The 20,971-nt window shown below is 38.5% G+C and overlaps 1 protein-coding gene across 1 annotated transcript; it reads left to right on the plus strand.

Moving 5' to 3' along the window:
- The first annotated feature begins 17,222 nt into the window (after positions 1-17,222).
- Positions 17,223-20,769, plus strand: NEUROD6 (neuronal differentiation 6). The gene is made up of 2 exons (XM_027902265.1): positions 17,223-17,423; positions 18,824-20,769. Exon 2 carries the CDS (start codon positions 18,845-18,847, stop codon positions 19,856-19,858), a length of 1,014 nt encoding a protein of 337 aa, XP_027758066.1. The 5' UTR covers positions 17,223-17,423; positions 18,824-18,844; the 3' UTR covers positions 19,859-20,769.
- The last annotated feature ends 202 nt before the right edge of the window (positions 20,770-20,971 follow it).

Genomic DNA, 20,971 nt, shown 5'->3' on the forward strand with positions numbered 1-20,971 from the left:
AGCTTCTCAGCTGTTGAGTCAGCATTCTGGGGGAGCGAGCAGTAAGGGTGAAAAAATCTCCCTAAATGGCCAGAGCATTACTTTCTTTTAGCAGTTTTGATGGTCAGAATTGGAAACAGTATCAGAGCACAAAGCTGCAAATAAAGGAAGATGATGCTTCAATCTAGATTCAAAAGCAAATTCGCAGCTGCCTGTAAATTAAAACAAAGACCAGCTCAGTGTCTTGGGAGCTTGAAGATAGAGCCTGCACCTGCCTGCACTTCAGGCTGAGGGGGTACCAAGCAATCCTAACCTGCTAGGAGGATGGTGCACGGGGTGTTGAGTCTCAGTAATATGCCTTGCCAACTAGCAGCGTGTACTACATGAGGGTAAATGCCAACATAACACAGTGTTGTACTCCCAGGCCAGGGCTGCCTCATAGACATACATGCATCCATGTCCAAAATTGCTCTTACCTGGGCTAGACCTTTAAAGACTGAGAAAGGGTGCAGGTAAAGAACTCAATGGGAATGGGACATTGAAAGCAGCAGTGGAAAACAATTTGCCTCTATTGGTCCTGAATGTGTTTGAAAATATGGTTATATTTCAAGCATAATAACTTTGGTGAAAGTAAATTTGAATATTTGGTTACACAGATTGCTTGATTTTTGCCTGAGCTCACATTAATGCATGACAAATTTTATTTTTGCTCATATTTTCTCCTAATTTTTTATGATGCATTTGAGTATGACAGAATTTTTGAAAAATATTCTCATTAAAGAATGACTATAAAACGTATATCTTCAGATATTTTTGTTGACTTAGGTCCAGTTTGCACTTTGATTTTACAAACTAATGAAGGTATACTAGAGGAGACAGTTTGTATCTGTAAAGTGTATATTATCTTAAGCTCACTCCTGGAACAGTATAGAAATATACTTTTTTGAAAGTATAAGTGCAGCTATACCACAGCTATAACACCTCCAGTTAAATTTCTAAGCTTAGTAGAAGAAAAGTGAAAAAAAAATAGAGGTGAAGAATTAAAGTGACCTTGCTATAACGTAGCAGAGGAGCTAGGGAAACCTGAATTCCACTATGCTGGACAATATTCATTTCAATCTACCACAACAGCTGCAAAAATGTCAAAGTGCCACCAAATGGCTGAAATCCAGTCAAAACTTTTGAATAAGGATCCAGTGAGCCTACAGGCTAGCCTCTGCTCTTCCTCCCTTCCCAATAGTCTTGAAGAGGAGACAATCAGTCTCACTGGGGGAAGATTGAAGATTTCCTCCAGCTGAAAGAGAGCAAAGTACCCCAAAGAGGTACCAGGACTTCCTCCACTGACCCACATAAAAACTAGCTCTGCTCTGACACCCTGAGAGGAGCACTGGTAATCAGCCTACAGATATTTTGGCATCTGGTATTACCTGAGAGACAGACAGACAGACACACCTTCTTCAATGCTCTCTCAAACCTCACTAAAACCTGGGACAATAGCTGGCTAGTCATACCAAGTTCAGGTATGCAGAGCAGAGGGACTGTTTAGATGTGTATAAAGAGGCATATTCACAAGGGTGTCCAAGGAGCAAGAGACAACAGCACAACGACCTGGAAAGCTAATCACGTACACCAGGCTTTTATGGGCTTTACTGAGTTTGACCTCTCAGCATTAGCAATTGATTAGAGGATGTAAGTTGTAAGATGAAAAATATCCCTGTCCCATCAATCACACAGCAAGGAGGTTCCTTACATCTTCCCTTCAGCACCTACATCAGGAAATCTGCAGCAGCTGCCCTCCTTTACAGATCTGACTGCTCAGAACCATCAGCGGATTTCCTGGTTGCAGTGACTCATTGCAGGAAGTAAATTAAAGGGGAAAACAGCCCCCAGAAAGTCATTAAAAAGGAAAAGGAAAAGAAAAAAAAAACCAAAACATTAAACCCAGCAGTCTTAGTATCTTAAACCACATCTTTGCCCCCCGCTCTCCTAACAAAAGACACAACGAGCTTGCGTGCGCACACGCACACGGTCCTGCTTATTCCAGGCTTTTTTGCCTCATCTGGCAGCCACTTTCCGGTCCAGCAAACACCAACATCTAATGAGACAAACTTCCCATTTTCAGACTAATCAGTTGGCTGCACTAATTGCAAATGCAAATATGCAAATTTATATTAATTAATTACTCTGCTAATTAGTTCTGCGGTCTTTTTGGGGTAATAAATCATTGTGCAGTGGAAAGGAAACACGTCCTGTCCCATTTCACTCCACATCAAAATTTAATGTACTCATTGAAGAAAATATATAAAACCCCACAGTTCTGACAGCTCTGACTCTGCTGATGGGTTCCTTACAGAAAGGTATGATCATAAGAAGTCTTTCACATCTCCAGCAAATGCCATCACAAAGGTTCCTGTTAGCAATTTAATTATCATATTATGAGCTCCAGGACAAGCTAGTTTGCTGTGCTGCAGGCTGTGACCGAGCTCTGTAGATGATACATTTTGCAGCAAATGCTGTTTATACACACATGAAAGATAATCTGGAGAAAAACATTCACTTTGCTCTACCTGAATGTTCTGCTAAGGCTTGCACTCAAATCCCAGGAAGCTGGATTTGCTAAAACCATCATTATAGTAATGTATACACTTTATTTCACATTTGAATGGTTTGTTCAGGGAAAATTAAAAGTAGTTGAAGAAGAAACTGCTTGCAGAGCCCTTCTCTGGTCTTGAATTTTACTTTGTCTCTGATCCATTTCAACGGGGAACTTTTAATTCCCCACATGGGGAATTTCTGCCTTGCAATCCTCACTTCCCAGCACACCCTAGGAACAGGGAAGGTCACTGCACTGCCCTTCCACTGGTGTTTTGTCCACTCTCAGATGATCTGCAATCTCTCTTCCCCTCAACAACATCTGGAAGGTTCAGCACGTTCCCTGTACTGACTCAATGCTGGAGCAATGGCATGCAGGGAACCCCACTCAGGGGGGCTTAGGTACCAAAACCCATCAGGCTGTGATGGTCAGTGTGCCAGGTGGCAGGCTTATTCTACATCTTCTTCCTTTTGTAACGGGGAAAAAACCATCCCTACGGCATAATAGGCCCACCAGCACCTGGCTGTGGAAAAAGAGTCACTGAGACTCCTCCACATATAAAGCTACTCCAGCTACCAGCAAAGCTGCGGTGTGCAGCTCATCACAGGCATCCTGGGAGCCAAAGACTCTCCCAGCAGGTTTAGAGAGGCATTAAGCAAAGTGCACCCTCTCATCTCACACGAGTTCAGGCTAACTAGAAGTCTCCCACAGCTCTCAGGTTTCTTCATCCTTCATTTGCTTCCTTTTCACTGTTACATACTATTGTTCCCATAAATGTGAAACATCTACAGAGCATTTTCTAAGGAGTTTGAATGTATCCTGAGTTAATCTGCCGTACAGAGATAGGCTGGAAACCAGTCAAAGATGCTATAAAAGTCAACAGAATACTTCTAGTATCTCAGAGATTCGGACATCTCACATATAAAAAGTGTTACACAATTAAAAAAAAAAAAAAAGAAGAAAAAGCAAAAGTTTTGCTTTATGCTTTAAGTTATTTGGTTTAAAATGAAACAATAAATGAGGCTTAGAGATAATGAAATTCTAAGGTTTAACAACGAGTTGAGCTGCATATTTTTCTCACAGTTTGAAACCCTAGGATACTTCAGATATTTCTTTTTATTCATTGTGCTTTCCAATCCAAATACTGGAATAAAATACTGTTAAACTGATAACTTGAAGTCCTGTGATTTAGGCTCTGGGAAACTAAGGAAAAATTAAAAAACTAAAACTACTTCAATAGAAAGAGCAGCTTAAGAAACAGCCAAAGATAAAAACTATTTTACAAAAAGTCACCATTTTTGCTTGCAATAATTAAAATATTTATTAAAAAGCAAATAATTCTTGATCTTTCTAGGTCTTTAGGATCCTGGAGTCATACTGTTTGTTAGAGAGTGCAGACCTTTCCACCTACTTAGAATTTGCCTGATATTTAAAAAAGAAAACAGCTTCTACTTTTTTTGTTGTTGGATGTTGTTTTGGGGGTTTTTTTTGGGAGGAGGAGTGTGTGTCTTTGTTAGTTTTTTTTTGTTCGTTTGTTTTGTTCTGTTTGTTTGTTTGTTTGTTTGTTTGTTTTTTAAAACCCTACAGGGTTTCAGAGATTAATATGTAAAGATTTTAAAAAAACTTGACAGGTGCTTCTTAATGGATAGATATGAGATGGTAATAGAATTTTGTTTTGATTGTCTGTAGTGCACTTTAAAGAGTTACGTTTAAATTGTAATTGCACTGGGACATGAGATATAACTTAAGATATTTGATGAAGCCAATAGATCTTTTGATGGATTAACTTTAATTAGAAAGCTTCAACAAGAACATGTATATTTTGCAAATTGCAGTAGGTGTGAACAAAAATATCTTTTTTTCTTTGTCTTTTTTTTTTTTATTGTGTTCAGAATACTTATATATAGTCAGAAAAAAAGTGATGCTAATAAAAATTCCATCAGGATAGTCTATGTTTATGCCCTTTCAGTTACTTCTAGATGATATTTGTTCTCTTGTCAGGGCTGTGAAATTAAGATTTTTCTTAACATATAGAACAGTAAGACCCATTTGGTATCCAAGATGAAACCTAGCTGAGTGTTCAGATTGACAGTGTTTTCACCCTTGCAATTAGCTATTCACACAAATGGGGGTTTAGTTTGCACTTACGCTTGGAACATGGCACCTCTTCATACAGAAAGCATCATTCACATGGTAACATTTTCACTTTTGTTTTTTTGTTGGCAAGTAAACCAGTGTACTTGCTATTGAGTTCAGTTAGCATTTTGATATATTCTTTTCATTAGTTATTAGTATTCTATTTTTTCAAAAAATTAACATAAAGCATGAACAAGTACTATCATAATGCTCCTTCCCTTTGCCCTGCCCTGGTGGAGGACCTCACCTGCCTGCAATCACTCTGCTGCTTCCAAGGGAATGCTTTCCACAGGTGGACTGCTGGGGCACCACTTTCCACTATCTTTTTCTTTAAGGGTTAAAGATCACTCTCCCTCCCTTGCTGAGCGAAGGATGGGTCACCTCAGTACAACAGAACATGTACCACACCACCGAGCCTAATTGCAGCCTTATTCTCAGTTGTGCACTGACTCAGTAATGTCTGGAGGAAGGGCACAGAACTAGGAAGCCTTATGGCAGTACAGCAACGGTTGCCAAAAATTCATCAAGGATTGTGATGCATTTTGAACAAGTCCTATTCATTCTAAACTGAGGAATAAAAGACTCAGTGATGGAAGAGAAGGCAAAAGGACAGCTAAAATATCACTATTCTGCTAGAGCTAGGATGTGATTGATTTGCTCATGCACATTAAGAGTTTTGAACAGAAAAAAACCACAAAATTAAACATCCTAAATGGACTGTGCTCGATATGCTCTTAGGCTAGAGAGCTCGCTGCCACTAGAAGTAGATTTCCAAAATGTATGTTTGCAAAAAGGAATTGATATGCATATCAGAGTTACCATAATTAATTATAATAATGCTTTTGGTTCATGCTTCAGGGCTCACAGAATTCAGCAAATTATAGACAGCGGGGTGAGACTTAACAAAGGTAATCTCTTTTTAACCCTCATGTATAGACTTTCAGGGTCTCTATTTATCAAAGGCTATTGACAGAAAATAAATGAGAGATAAAAACAATTTTAGATCTAAACAAACAGAAAAAAATACTATATTCTCAGCTGTGAACTATGAATGGCTCTTGGAATTTTATTTAGTTTCTTTTCTAATTCTTTATAGGCTAGAATAAAAGGGGAATGAAAAACAGATAGGGAAAACTTGATCAGTCAAGTGATCAAGCAATAGCAGTGGTGTAATACACAAGGACTTTTGCATCAAACAAATTAATTAATATTGTTTATCTCTTTAGAAACCATTGCATTTACAACGGACATGAGGACAACTATCAGTCTAGATTAAAATTAAGATTGCATATAAAATCACTGGAGGAAAAAAAGGAGAACAGACTAATGGTGGAGAAAAGGCACAGAGAAGCCCTAAAGGCAAACAGTAGAATAAGTAAGTATGGTAAATGCAACCACCTAAGCAAAAACCAAAAATAATGACTGGGGAAATAGCAGTAAAATGGGAAAATCATTTGTCTACATTGAAGCTCCATGTCCACAGCATTTTGCCTTCAGGTACTCCAAGTATAAGCATCCCTTTTCACCCAAGTGGTGAGATGTGCAGTGAATCAAACTGAGACTTACCTTTCTCACAGGAGCAGAGTGCTGCTTTCCTCTCTGATCCCATACTGATGCAGTACTGTCACTTCAGCTCAAGGAGGGCATCTGCACAACTGACCAGACTTGAGGCCAGGCCAGGGGAATATTGAGATAGCCCTAATTAACAGGGGGATCCCAGGGCTGGGACACTGTGGTTACAGCTGCCCAAGGCAGCAGCAACAATCATCTCTAATGCAAATCAGGTGTGAAGCAGGTCAGTGCTTCAGTGATGGGGACCTCCACTAGTGCAGGTCAGAAAAGTAGAACTAAACCACCACAACCCTACTGGAGATAAAAAGGTCTGGCTTCCTCTCTTTTATTGTATTTCATATTCCTTTGCTCATTATACTGCACTGAGGCAGAAACACTGAGCCTGCAATGTAACAGGTTAAAATGAAGTTGAGGCTGCAAGGCACCTTGAAATAGTTAAAGAGAAACCAAAATTAGAGAATTCTTCCAATGAGTTACCAAAAAATATCCACTTTTGTTTTCAATCCCAGCCATGATGAAATGTTGCAGTATTTTCAACTGAAAAATTGCATTTAAATTTCAGAAGCTGAATTTTTTTCACTTTGATGTACAAAGGAGGGAAAAACAGATCATTGCCAAACACTTAAAACAGAGAAATGCTTATTTCTCCAATACAACCAAGTATCGTTGGAGTTTTCCTCAGGAGCAAGCGTCCCCTTCAAGACCAGCTTTCTGCCTTGGCTACATATTGTGATAAAGCAGGATGGTCATTCAGAGGCAGGGTTATCACTGTGCCCTAGAAAATGTGTTGTGGCCACAGAACGAAAGCTGTGAAAAAGAACTGTGCTCCATGCCACAGCTCCAGTGAACCAAGGTGTCTTCGAGGACAGGACACACTGGTGTTCAAATGACTAAAGAAATATATAGTTTGAAACAGCTCAGTGAACAGATTGTTCCTGTTGGGATTTTTGACCACACAAAGGAATGGTTTTGATTTTCTGAGAAGGTAATCAACAGATTTCATTAATGATGAAACATACCCAAGAAAATTCTGATTTGTGAGAACATCTTTGTCGTGAGGAAGTTGTTCTGGAAGAGGATCTCCAACCAGCTCTAGTCCTGGCCCTTCAAAGACTGACAGTGGACTTCAATTTATTTAACATCAACCACCAAAAAGTTGGCTGTTCTACGCAGGTTGTCTTGGATGCACTCAGAGTTAGTGGAAAGCAGCAGAAGGTGGCTCACTGAACTTAGTTTAGACACCCCAGGAGAACCTGTTGCCTCCTCTTCCCCTTCTCTGAAAGCAAGCTTAGACAGTTGGCTCTCAGTCTGGCAGCTACTGAGGGTATGTGAGCCCTTGCCAAGCTTCACTTGTACATGCAAGGTTGTTATTCATTGCCCATCTAACATAGTGCTGGTGCCAAGCAAAATCCACCTGGACCTGAGCTCAGTGAACAGCCCCTACCCTTATTGTTATTCCTGGAATATCCGTGGATGCATGTGTCTTCTTGGACAAAATGGAAACAATAATACATTGGACTCTGTGAGATCAGGTGGCAAAGACCTGAAGCTATGGTGTTAAATATGTGGCTGAGAGCACAAGGTTGCAACAGTCTAAAATTACAGGAATCTACTTTCATTCCTTAATTGGAAAAAATCTCATTGAAAATAGGAACAACAGATTTGGAGTGAACTTTTGATGGGATTTTAAAAGTCCCAGTGGTCTCATGTTGGCTCACCCACATTGCCTATAGTGTTTAGGCATCTCAAAAGCAAAGCCTTGAGCTGACAAACAACTAACTAACTAGATGAAAGACCCATGGTCAACAAAAACCTCTAAAAAAAAAAAAACCAAAACAACAAAACCCACCAAAACAAAAACCCATCAAAAAACTCAGCTGCTGTTTTGAGAGGATTCTTACAGGTTTGAAAAGGGGTTTTTTTGAGAAATGGTTTGGGGTAGTTCTTGTTAATTACTGCTAATTTTTAATTTTCCTTTGAATTAGCCCCTACTGTAAAGAGCAGAGAGTAAAATGGGTTTGCATGTATTTCTTTAACATTCCCTACCTAGCTCACTTAGTGAAAAACTGAACAAAAATACTGTCTTTTAGTCAAATAATTTTTTTCATCAGTTAATTTACTTTACTGTACCTAAATTAATTTTTGTTTTTCAGTATTTTACTTATCCAGGGTCAAATTTATCTTTATGCAGTAACACAATAGGAACTATGAAGGTTAAGTCTGTAGCTGATCCTTAAATCACTTTTCCTAGATAAAGCACACACATTCACCTTTTTTCTATAAGAACAATAATAAATTTGTCATATTTGACTCTAGCTTTACATAAACAAAGCTTAAATAAAGCATTAGCACACAAGAATTTACCAAGACACAGGTTTTTTGACCACACACTACAATTTAAACATCTGATTTACATGAAAATTGATCATTCAGTTTCTCTGGAATAGAAGAGGAAGAACAGTTGGGTCTGGATGGAATTTATCAGATTGTGAACTAGCTGTGCTGTAAATAAAGAAAGCTGGACTGGGCTGCAGAGGAACAGCAAAATGTTCACTCTCTGCTGCATTGCCTACAGAACATTCATAGGCAGCAGTGTCACCGACCCTTTATTTTTCTGCCCTCAGTCTATCCTCTTCCAGCTCACACCAGCATTGCCCCAGAAAACCAGTCATCAGTAGCATTACTTTTGCCCAGTCCCCCTCCGGTAAGATATTTGAGAAGGCAATCAGCCCACCTGGAAAAAAAAACAAAAATGCAAAAGAGGAAAATATATTTGTGCCTTGGAAATAAAACCATCATGTTTGTACTTGGGACTTGGACACACCAGGCTCCCACATGCCTCTCTATCTGCCTGACCACCCTTTTTTTCCTAATCACTTGCAGATAGAATCACTTGCAGATATAAATTTGGTTATGTGCATGTGGTAGCAATGTGCATGGAATTCACAGCAATGTTCACAGCATCCACCTCTGGGAACTGTTCCCTTATGCTTGCAGTCAGGAGCATATGTTTTAAGTATATAGTTTGAATAAAAGTTTTATTATTTTCCTTTGAAGTTGAAAAAGAAAATTGTTTCAATCAATGATTGTCTCATCACTTAGAATTTAGAATATTAGGTCGATAGGAAGGGCACAGGTGCATGTGGGTTAGATCCAGACTCACTATGGGACCTCTTCCATTAAACACTCAGTGAACCAGCAGGCACTGAAGCTTAATTTCAGTTCATACAGCGCTGTAAGATATTTATTTGCCGTGTGTTGTAAGAATTGCAAAGTAACTTTCACGAATGCTGAAAGTAAAAATGGATTTCTCTTGCACAACTCAGTAAGAAGTCCTTGGTGCTCTGAGTATTTTTCCCAGCCACAGATGGGATTTTTGCCATTTTAATAGTTCCTATTCCATAATGCTTCTTTTGCGCATTACCAGTTATTAACTTCTCATCAGTGTCTCCATGGATTAAACAGTCCGTAAGTACACACTGACAGCACGGAACATTACAGACCCTTAACATTTAAATTGGGAAGGGAGGGAGCTCGTGTGTCATCTCCTTGCTCCCTCTCTTTCACAAACTGTAAGTTTTAATGGTGGTTAACACTAGACCACAGCACTTCTAAATTAACGATATCCCTGCACATTCTAATTGGTATTCTAATTAGTTTGACAATTCTACTAATTAAGAACATTAAACTTTTTAAGAAAGGCTATCTTTTTTGTGTTGTCTTTGGTAAAATGGAATTGAGGGTATAAGGGAGCCTGAACTGCTACTTCAGAGAATTGCTGATAATTTAAAAAAAAAAAAAAAAAGCAAACATATTTGGAAATCGTGTAGAAATATTTAGAAATGGTACTTAAATAAGAAGTATAGGCCCTCTGAATTACAGGACATTGTAAATGATAGAGAAATGGATTTAAAAAGTGAAAACTGCAAATCCGCAATACGTGGCTGAAAGAGGTTTGCCTTTTGGAAATAATGATTTAAATCAGGTGCTATAGGCATTTTTGTACATTAGGCAAACTGAGACATTCCTTTGTTTGAAGAAAGATCACTTTTCCAAATTTTGGTTCCTTTCAATATGAAACAAAAGTGAAGAAAAGAAATTTGTTCTAGGATGTAAAATTTTCAGTAAATACTTGTTTCATATCAATCATTTTAAAAAGAAATTCCTCTGGTTTTGATTTTATGTATTATACGATTTTCCAAAGAAGCATCCTTTTGAATCCCTTCAAAACTACTTAAAGATATTAGTTTTCCTAAATATCCTGTTCTCAGAAAGAAATTTCACTGTAGTGCACTTAATACACAAAATTTTATGCCAAAAAATATACACAGTTTTCTGAGAGAAATTTTTTTTTTTTCTGGTTTGGATTTTTTTGCCACTTTATGCTGCAAGGTCAAACTGCAAATATCTTCTTCATAATCAAGATTTCTGTTTCTATAGGTGTAAGAGCATTTGCACGGAGTCTCTGCAAAAAAACTCATTAATGTTAGCTTCTGTCACAGTAATCAAATTAATAAAAAACTGAAGGGAAAGCAATATTTACTCCAAACCCCACCAACCTGAGCCTCAGAGATTTCACTCTTCCAACACCCAGCTTTCAAGACGGAGCGCAGGACCTCTGAATCTCTCAGGATTTGGCCCCATGCTGTAACGCCAAGTGTGTTTCCTCCATTGCCTCCCCACATCATTACAGCACTGCCACTATTCACACTGTTCCAGTTACCATCTGCTGACATCAGCTGTCTTCAACATTCAGAGCAAAGTACCCTTTGGAGATAAATTTTACCTAGATGGAATTACATAGCAAGATGTCTTACAGGTCCAAATGAAGAATGCAGAAGCCAGCATGTCTCTGTAGGAAGAAAGTGCACTTTAAATTTCAACCTAAGTCATGCATAAAATTCCTGAATACAAGAATGAAGCCCTGAAGATACTATTCTTCAGAATACATGCCTTTGAACACCTTGTAAAGTGCATTTTTTTTCTCTCCTACTAACACTGCAGTAATAACAATTGAACTGCAATAATTATTTCTCCAAAAAATAGAAAATTAATTAAAGATGATCAGAAGGAAACCAAAATAAGGCCAGATATATCAGATACATACTGGCTTTTACACTACAAACAATTCCTTGGAAAAAAAAAAAAAAAGATTCCTAACTTGCAAAAATATATGCATATTCAGTGCAGTTCCTGCTGACCACTGATAGTTTCAGCATTTTGCAAACTATGTCCTGTCTGAACTTTTCCTAGTACTTCAAGAGCTTAAAAAGACAGACTTCCAGTAAGGTCACATGAGACAGGCAGAAATCTAATACAGCAACTAGCATAACAGAGGGGAAATACAAGCAGGATTCGGGCTCAGCAAGCCACACTTTCTTCTTAGGAAAGGGAATTGGCCAGAAAGGAAGGCCTTTTGCCAAAGTTCTAGATGCATTCTGGCCATGGTTCTTTTGAACTATTTGGAGCTTCAAACCAGTCCTCAACCAGCCAAAGGACTGAAATGAAAACTCCAGGCTGCCAAAAGATTTGCACATCCTGTAAGGTGAGACCACTTGGCATAGTTACCTTCAAAACCAACACTGTGTATTCAGACAGGGGCATGAAGCACTGATTTTCATGACTGATGGACAAGGAAGCTGGCAAGCTCTGGGGTTTACACAAATTCTTGAAGTTTACCTAGACCTAAGACATGGTAATTACAGAGACTACTGTTTACTTTGTATGGTTTTTGAGCACATGATAACCTCACCTCTCCTTACAGCAGATCACAACTTCATCTTGACTTTGGCAAACTTGACTAACTGTTTAGACAATGCTGTTTCTGAGAGGATGTCCACATACCTTGTAAAAAACACTATGCAGATGTAAGCAAAATCCCCTCTTGAGCTCTATCTGTTTAATTGTATACTTGAATAGATGGGAACCACCAATTTCTTCTTAGTTCTCCTCTATGTTTGGCTAAGAATAAGAAATTTACATCTTACAATATCAGTGTGTCCACCTGTCCAGCAAATTTGTTTAAAAACACATTGAAATGGGTTTTTATAAAGACAAGAAACATCAGTTACTCTAAAAGTAGAATTGTTCATTCATCACTGAAAAAATTGTTTTTTAAATATCAGTTTTGCAAAATGACTTGGGGAAAATATCATTACAGTCCTATCTATATCCAGCTTCATGTTACAGCTGAGATGAAAGCTTTCTCAGAAGCTTGGGGATTGAATCCAGAAAACAGTTTTATAAAATCCTGTTCTATTTGCAGTTAAATTCCACCACCAAATCTCCAGGACTATCAGAGGAAAATTGATCCTGTGGGTAAAAGGTCTCAAATGACCCAGCTCCCACAATCAGCTGTGACAAAGTTTGTGTTTGACCCAAAATGGGATGGTCAGGATCCTCCAAAGTCCATCTTCCACTGTCTTCAAATCAGTGCAAGAAGCAAGAAGGCGAGATGATTCAGTATCTGTACCCTTCATTTAATCTCCTTTTGAACAATAATTTCTGGAGTGTTTATCAAATAGACATGGAGCTTTTGATTACTCCTAATACTTGCATTGAGCATTTTGATTCAGTGGGAAAAGTTCAGGATTGGTGCTGTAAGATCCTTATGCCTCCCTCTTCCTCTTAGAAAGTAGCATTTCCCTGCTTCCTAGCAGTGTTATGAAGATAAACATTTCATTTTGGCACTAGCTTAGGTTTGTTTATTTTGCTTTTTTTTTTTTTTACCCCAAGTTACCTTTCTTTTCAATAAGGAAAGATCTTCAGTAAGGTTTTCAGGTACATGCATTATTACATGTTGCAGATGCTATTTGGCAATTATGGACGCTAGGAGCAGTCAAAAGTGTAACACATATTTCAAAACGTAAGGGAGGCCATAGTTCGTTAACAAGTTGGCATACCTGATTGCACAGCTCTTCTACTTTTTGAATGAAAATTTAGTTATCTTCATCAGACCAGTATCTCAGGAAGAGCCCTGTGCAAGGAGAGTTATAAATTCAGATAATAAAAAGCAAACCAAAGGGAGCATATATTTCCATTATAATAAGCCTGAGTCATCCTGCTCCACACTTAAAATTATTTCATAAAACCAAGAAGTTCATCTGGGTTGTGCTGATGGAAATGGCAAGTTCCCCTCATAAAGCAGTCCATGGTCTATGGCAGCATATTGGGCACACAGAGGCAGCAGAAAGCTGGGTCTTACCGGGCAGGGAGGGACACTCATCACTTCAGTCGCAGGGTGCGCCAGCCTCCCACAGGATAGGCAGCTGGCATGCTACATGCATGTGGCACAATGATCTGTTCTTTTTTTCCCAGCAGTTCCTCTTGTAGGGGCACAGTCCTGCCTTACCAGAAAGTCCCAGTCTTGACCAGTCTGATACTCACTGGGATTTGCAGACCAGAGTCCCTGCCCAAGATACCATCCTCTTTGTAAAACAAAAATATCCCAAAACAATTTAAATAAATAAACCACACACACATACACACACAAGAAAACACCAAAACCAAGAAAATCCAAATGAAAATCCCCAAACCGCACACACACAAACCTGCCAAACAGGTATTCTCACCTCCTCCTGAGCATTATACTCAGCAGCAAACTGGAGCCACTGTTTTCCTCACTGTTACCCATCTATTTGCCCCTTGTGGTCTGGCTTTGCAATTTAGGATGCACTAGACATACATTTTCTGCTAGTCTTGCTCCCAAGGCAGCAGCTAACCAGATGTTTGGGCTGGGCATATGGGTGCCATGAAAGGAAGGCAAACTCACATCAGATCCTGAGTGTGGAAGAGGAAGTCTGGCATCACAGGATTGTCACTCTGACGAAGATGCAGTGATGTCCAGTGCATACATTTGAAAGCTGAAAAGAAAAAGACTCAGCTAACTTCACCTTGCGAACAGTTTCCTGATGCCCATGAGGTTCCATTGCTCCCAGTGAACAGCCAAGACTACCACACCTCAAAATGTTCCTGAGTTCCTTCATTTGGTGCAGTTCTCCTCTTTCAGCAAAACAGGATGATATGGGCCGTTTGGAAGAGGGTGGGAGAGAATGATGAAAAAAATGTAAAAAAAAATTTAAAAAAAAGAGGAAAAAGAAAAAGTGTAGAGACATTCACAGGGGCTCTGATGATAGCATGTTGAAGTTACTTTGAAAGGATCTCACTGATTGCAGCGCACTTTGGGTCAGTGCCCCTGATGCACCATGGAGATTGTGCATTCCTTTGAAAGCAGTATTGTTTCAGTGAATCTATTAATGACTCAATATTATTTCAATGAATCTATTAACATTTGGTTGTGTTAAATGTACTATAATAATATTGCATTTGAAATATATTCACTTTTAATACAAAACGATACAGTCTGGGCACAGGAAAAAATTTGCAATAAGCATTCAGTAACATCTTGGGTGCTGTGCACCCATTCTATAGACTGCATTTTGCTGTATTTTGTGTATTATTCTTAAAATGCATTCACAGTAGACAGCAAAGCAGCAGTTATCGGGTATGCTGTGAATGCATATTAACAGCAGTACACATTTGCATAACGTGGATCCATAATACAAAATGCGTAGTAAAATCCTTATGAAAAGTTATTATGCATGCACAGTAGAGGCTTTTTAAACCTTGATATCTCAGCTATTTTGTTTCTCCACTATTTATTTGAAAATATTAAAAAGGTCAAATGATGGATTATGAATCTGCAAAAATGTAATGTTACTACTGCAGAGGGAATCCTTCAACAGAAACTAATTCATTTTGGGGTTTATTAGCAGTATGAAAGCCATTCAGAAATGCATTTGAGCACTTTTTAAAAAATAACCAACTACTTCAATAAGAAAAAATGATGGAGAAAATATTTTTGTAAAAATGTGTTTTGGAGGCTGGGTGATATAATTGAAAATGTTGTTGGTACTTCCCTTAACACAGGACCACTACAATGTCAACCTTTCCTTCAAATTCTCAAAGTATTTTTAGTATGTATTGAAATGGGGTTTGGTTACTCAGGACTTTTTGTATTTAGATTAGGACCTTTCAGAATATAATTCTTAATATATAAATTCCTATTCAAAATAATGGGATTTTACCCTCTTATCTGTTACAGAGATTACAATATTTGTGATAAAATTAAGCAAATGTTATGAATAGCATGGGGGGACTTCCTCCTTTTGGACACTTTCCCTGTAAGTTTTAACATCTTTGTCACTTCAAATACATTTTCCTTAATAGATAAAAATTAAAAAAATAGGGAAAAAAAAAAGAAGCCAGGACTCTGTATAGAATGAATGATCTGATATGTCTCACTTCTTAAAAACAAACAAATAAACATGGTTCAGGGTGAAGGTTTGTTTTTTTTAATGAAAATCTCTAAAATCATTAAGTATCATTTTGTGCATCACATGCATGTAGATGTATAAAACAACTCTCCACACACACGTATTTTTCTGCTGCTGCTGCCTTATTTTTTGTTCCCCTTTCTAATAAAAAAATATCAAATAGATTTAAATGAAACTTTCTGGGGAAAAAAAAAAAATTGTATTGAGGCTGAGAACATTAATGCCAAGCTTGGGCCCAATGTGAATTAAAGGAGATGAACCCTTCAAAAACAGGATTTATAATGGAAACGCTTACATAGACCCATAACAATAGCAGCTCTGCCAGGGATTATTTTAATACTAAAAACATACTCCGCCACTCATTATTTTAAAACAGAGATTACTTAGTCCCAAAAAAACAGTGATTCATGATAACAATAAAAGCAAACTTTAAAAAATGTTTCTAAGATGACAAATCATTCCCCCTGTAATTCTCTTGATATTTCCACTTCTAAATAAAATTTTTAAAAAAACCCCACACAAACCCCAAACACAGCAAGGTGGAGTGGAGTTTGCCATAAGCTCCATGGCAAAGCTGAGCTGAGAGTCTTTTTCAGCTTCATTTAACAGTGTTTTGCCTGTGGAAAGAGACAAAAGGGTTAAAGGAGGAAAAGCAGGGAGTACAGGAGAGGCAGCTGACGGGAGAAACAAGGGCATGAAGAAAGGAGCAGCCAGGGATGAAAATGGAAGAGTAGGGGGAGAGTTTTAGGAGGAGGAAGAGCAGGTTTCCAAAGGGAATAACTCAGTTTCTAAAGAGATTTTGAGGAAACATTCACAAAAAGGCCGGCAGAGAGAGAAAATTTGGCAGAGGGGCTAACTCCTCAAGCATCCAAAGTTACACCTGTGAGCAGGTGCACCCCAGTCACACTGCAGTGTGCCAGAGCAGGACAGGGACCAGCGAGCTCTGCCACACGCTTCTGAAAAGAAGGCACCAATCGTTAAATCTTCATGTTGTACATCCAGTTTTCCACAAACGCTTATTTTCATTTGGCAATGTCAAAAAACACCAAGAGATGTGAGGGGAGGATTTCTTAGAGACAGTGAGAGATTTGCTCCCATTGTCATGTGCTCTGGGGCAACAAGCTGCGCTCAGAAAGTCCCCACGGCCGAAAAATCACTCCCAGCAGCATCACAAAAAAACCCACTTTTTGTGACTGTGCTATGCGTTATAGCACCAGCATTACTTCCCCATTTCTGCCTGTTTTTTCTTGCCTTTTCTTTTTTCTCCCTGGGTACCAGGTGCACTGGAGGGACTCAGATCAGTACAAGACAGCACTTCTCATACAAACAGCACTGTAATAACAACCACAGGGCAGCTGTACCTGTAGGCAGGGACAGTACCAAACGTTGGCATTTCTATCCATGCAGCTAGGCTGCTAAAATGAAGCAATTACAGTGGAAATGCACCTACTGTATGTGAAATGCTGGTGCGGATTTTTTTCTTTTCTTTTTTTTTTTTTTTTTCTATCAGTCTAACCTTCTGTGTTGATACATGAATACTGGTACCCACTTAGAGGGATGCCAGATGATCAGTGCAGAATGAAGGTCCCAGGAGAAAGGCTCACGTGGTTTTCTCTGCCCTGTGACGTCACTAGCAGATGGCATGGGTACCAGCTCTGGCAGTTGGCATCAATGTCACTTTTTAGAGATCAATGAGATAGTGCAGATATACACAGATCTAGACTCCAGGAGACGATGCGACATTCAGACTGAAAAGATTTGGAAGGCAAAAAATGAAAACTGATTGTTGAATGAAATAAAAAGCTAAGGTAATACAAATAAAGATATATTTCAGTTGGTGCTGGGTGTGCATGCAAGTGTTTAAAGATACAGTATCATTGTCTTGTATTTTGTGTATGCTATTTACTGTCTAATAACTCCTCCTAACATTTTATTCTTCTGATACAATTGCAAACTTTCATTGCTTTTATGTAATATTGCAAGTGTGTAGAAATACTGATAGAATAAGTCTTTGACTGGGGTTTTTGTTTAGTTTTTTTCTATTAAAAAAGTCCCTGCATTTGCTTTGCTTGTCTCTTTGAAGACCATGGGATCCAAGCTTTTGCTGCTCCCAAACTGCAAACAAACAAAAAAATAAAAAACAAAGTAACTGGGAAAAGGAAATTATTTTTCCATTCCAGACTGGATTCTGAGCACACGTGCAGAATAGCAGTCAGAATCTACAGACCGCTCCTGTCAGCTAAGAGCTGGAGGAAGACATCTGAGCCTCACAGAACATAAACACTGCTATAGTGTGCAGGGAATTTTTTCACCTCCACCCCCCCCCCCCCCAATTGATGGGGAAGAAAGAATAAAGGAGAAAAGAAAAAGAGAAAAAGTAAATAAGTTGATTCTAACTAAACAGATAATATCAATTAGAATTTTTGCTTGGAAAAGGGAAAAGAAATGGCAGGGGGATTTTATTTCCTAGCATTTAGGGTTAGATAATTCTGGTTTTTGTCTTAATATGAAATAATATGTGAATTTAATATAAAACATTAAAGAAACTGCTTTGTTTTTCATTATGTTACAAGCTGAGTGATCGTGTGAGATGTTCCATTATTTTTTGCTTCTCACCCACTGCAACTTACTGGAGTTTAATATCTTGATACATAAAGGAAAAACATGGAGGGAAAAAACCCCACAACTTTGAGATATAAGTCAAAAAGTGATTTTAAAATACTAACTCTCAGGTAATAGAGATATGGTACTTTGAATTTTAAGGCTGTGCTTGCTCTGCTAATTTTTCCACACAGGGGAATTTGGATTAATGAAATTTCTGCATTGCTTTATCGTGTTTTGTTTTTCTTTGGATTCCATCATGGTGAGATTTAGAAGGGGTTGTTTAAAAATAAAATAAATGAGCAGGGAGTTAATTGTATATTTTAAATATTGATTTCCTCTATATTTATCTGTGAGAAATGTGTCTTTACAGTTGTAAGGTCCAATGTTTTGAGTGATTTTAGAATTCTTGCCAGCTTTTATGTTTTAAAAAGTAGTCATTTGCAACTAGCATTTTATGCAAGAAATATAGATTGTGCATTTATATACACACACTCATACACAGAGAGCGCATACACAGACACAAGAAAGGTGCATGAGGCTGTGTGTGTGAGTCGGGAAACTTTAAAAATGGAAATATTTAAACATTGTACTGGCATTCTTTCAGGTGATTTAAGATTATAGAACCATGTTAACACTGCCATTTGATGAGTCTGTTGTAATGCCAGAATCCCAGATGTGTAGAAAGTTTTCAAGAGAAAGTGATGACCAAAAGCAAATGAAGAACCCAGAAAGCTTTTCAAAGCAGATCGTGCTCCGAGGAAAGAATATTAAAAGATCTCCTGGAGAAGACACAGAAAAAGAGGAGGAGGAGGAAGAGAGAGAAGAAGAGGATGAGAATGGCTTACCTAGGCGAAGGGGCCTTCGGAAAAAAAAGACAAGCAAGATAAGAATGGAAAGGATCAAATTCAGGCGACAAGAAGCCAATGCTAGAGAGAGGAATCGCATGCACGGCCTTAACGATGCCCTGGACAATCTAAGGAAAGTGGTCCCTTGTTATTCGAAAACACAAAAACTGTCCAAAATAGAAACGTTAAGACTAGCCAAGAACTATATTTGGGCTCTTTCTGAAATCCTGCGAATCGGCAAGAGACCCGACCTGCTCACCTTTGTCCAAAACTTGTGCAAGGGTCTGTCCCAGCCGACTACAAACTTGGTGGCGGGATGCCTGCAGCTGAATGCCAGAAGTTTCCTAATGGGCCAGGCGGGTGAAGGCACCCATCATACCCGCACGCCCTACTCGACCTTCTATCCCCCCTACCACAGCCCAGAGCTTGGCACCCCCCCGGGGCATGGGACTCTAGACAACTCCAAGTCCATGAAACCTTACAATTACTGCAGTGCTTACGAGTCCTTCTATGAAAGCGCTTCCCCGGAGTGCGCCAGCCCACAGTTTGAAGGTCCCTTAAGTCCCCCCCCCATTAACTATAATGGGATATTTTCCCTGAAGCAAGAAGAAAGCTTGGACTACGGCAAAAATTACAATTACGGCATGCATTACTGTGCAGTGCCACCCAGGGGTCCCCTTGGGCAGAGCTCGATGTTCAGGTTGCCTACAGAGAGCCACTTCCCTTACGACTTACATCTGCGCAGCCAGTCTCTCACCATGCAAGACGAATTGAATGCGGTTTTTCATAATTAATGAGGAAAATGAAAATAAACAGTGGTCATTCACCTCCCCATCTAATTAAGAGCAAGCAGATGCTTGGGCACTGCGTAATTGGCACAGTTCTATTTAACATGTTTACTAGTTCCTAAAGTGTGTTTCAACTATTGTGGGGATTTTCTATGTATTAATAAGCCCTTTCTCTTTTTCTGATCAGTATTTTTCCTTTTTTTTTTAATTTTTTTTTTTTTTGGTCTGTAATCACCGTGAGATTATATTTTCTCACCTAGGTTATATTTTCCTCCCTTTTTCCTTTTTATTTCCCTATTTGCTTGATTTGTTGAGCAGTGTGTCTGAACAATATTACTGGCATAAAAGCATACACACTGTGTAAGGTCAATGTCTATTTTGATTGTACAGTAATTATACAAATGCATGTTATTGAAATCAGATTAATTAAAATATGTATTTATAATTGGAAGAAAATATATATTATGTATTTGAGGGGAACTGGATTAAAAATATTCAGAATTTTAAAGAAATTATCTTGGAACTGCTATGGGCTTGCAATATGCAGAGGTGAGAGTGCAGCAATATTGAAAGCTATGCAAAAAAAAAAAGGCCAACAAACAAACAAACAAAACAGTTTTTGGGTTGTTGTTTTTGGGTAAGTTAAAGAAAAACAATAATTGTCACTGACGTTATTCAGCCTGACTTTAGAGTGTTGCTGACAAGGGCCACATGCTAATATTTAGATGATGTTGTTAAAAAATTGCCTCAGTTGTTTTGATCATATATAATCAGCACTTTTTTTTGTATAATTCTGACTTCAGATGTAAAGATTTGTTATAAAAATGTATAACTGTGGTTTCTCACTACGTACTTTAAATGCAATTAAACATAGATGTTTCCACTTTTAAAATACATCTATTAGCTGCAATACTGTATTTTGTCTGACACTTATTATTTCACAGTATACAGCTGCTTTTGGTCTTACCTACCCAGCTTTATTCCCAGGACCCCCATAGCGCTCAAGTCCAGGGATGGAATTCACAAATTATCAGCGTGAACCTTGTGCTATTTTCAGAAGGATGTATTAGCCAAGAAGCAGACCCAAAATATCACAGAAGTAGCTGTGTGCTAAATGAA

Source organism: Empidonax traillii, unplaced genomic scaffold, assembly GCF_003031625.1.
Source record: "Empidonax traillii isolate 1590-97213 ecotype Southwest subspecies unplaced genomic scaffold, ASM303162v1 scaffold857:size263469, whole genome shotgun sequence".
Classification (NCBI taxonomy): domain Eukaryota; kingdom Metazoa; phylum Chordata; class Aves; order Passeriformes; family Tyrannidae; genus Empidonax; species Empidonax traillii.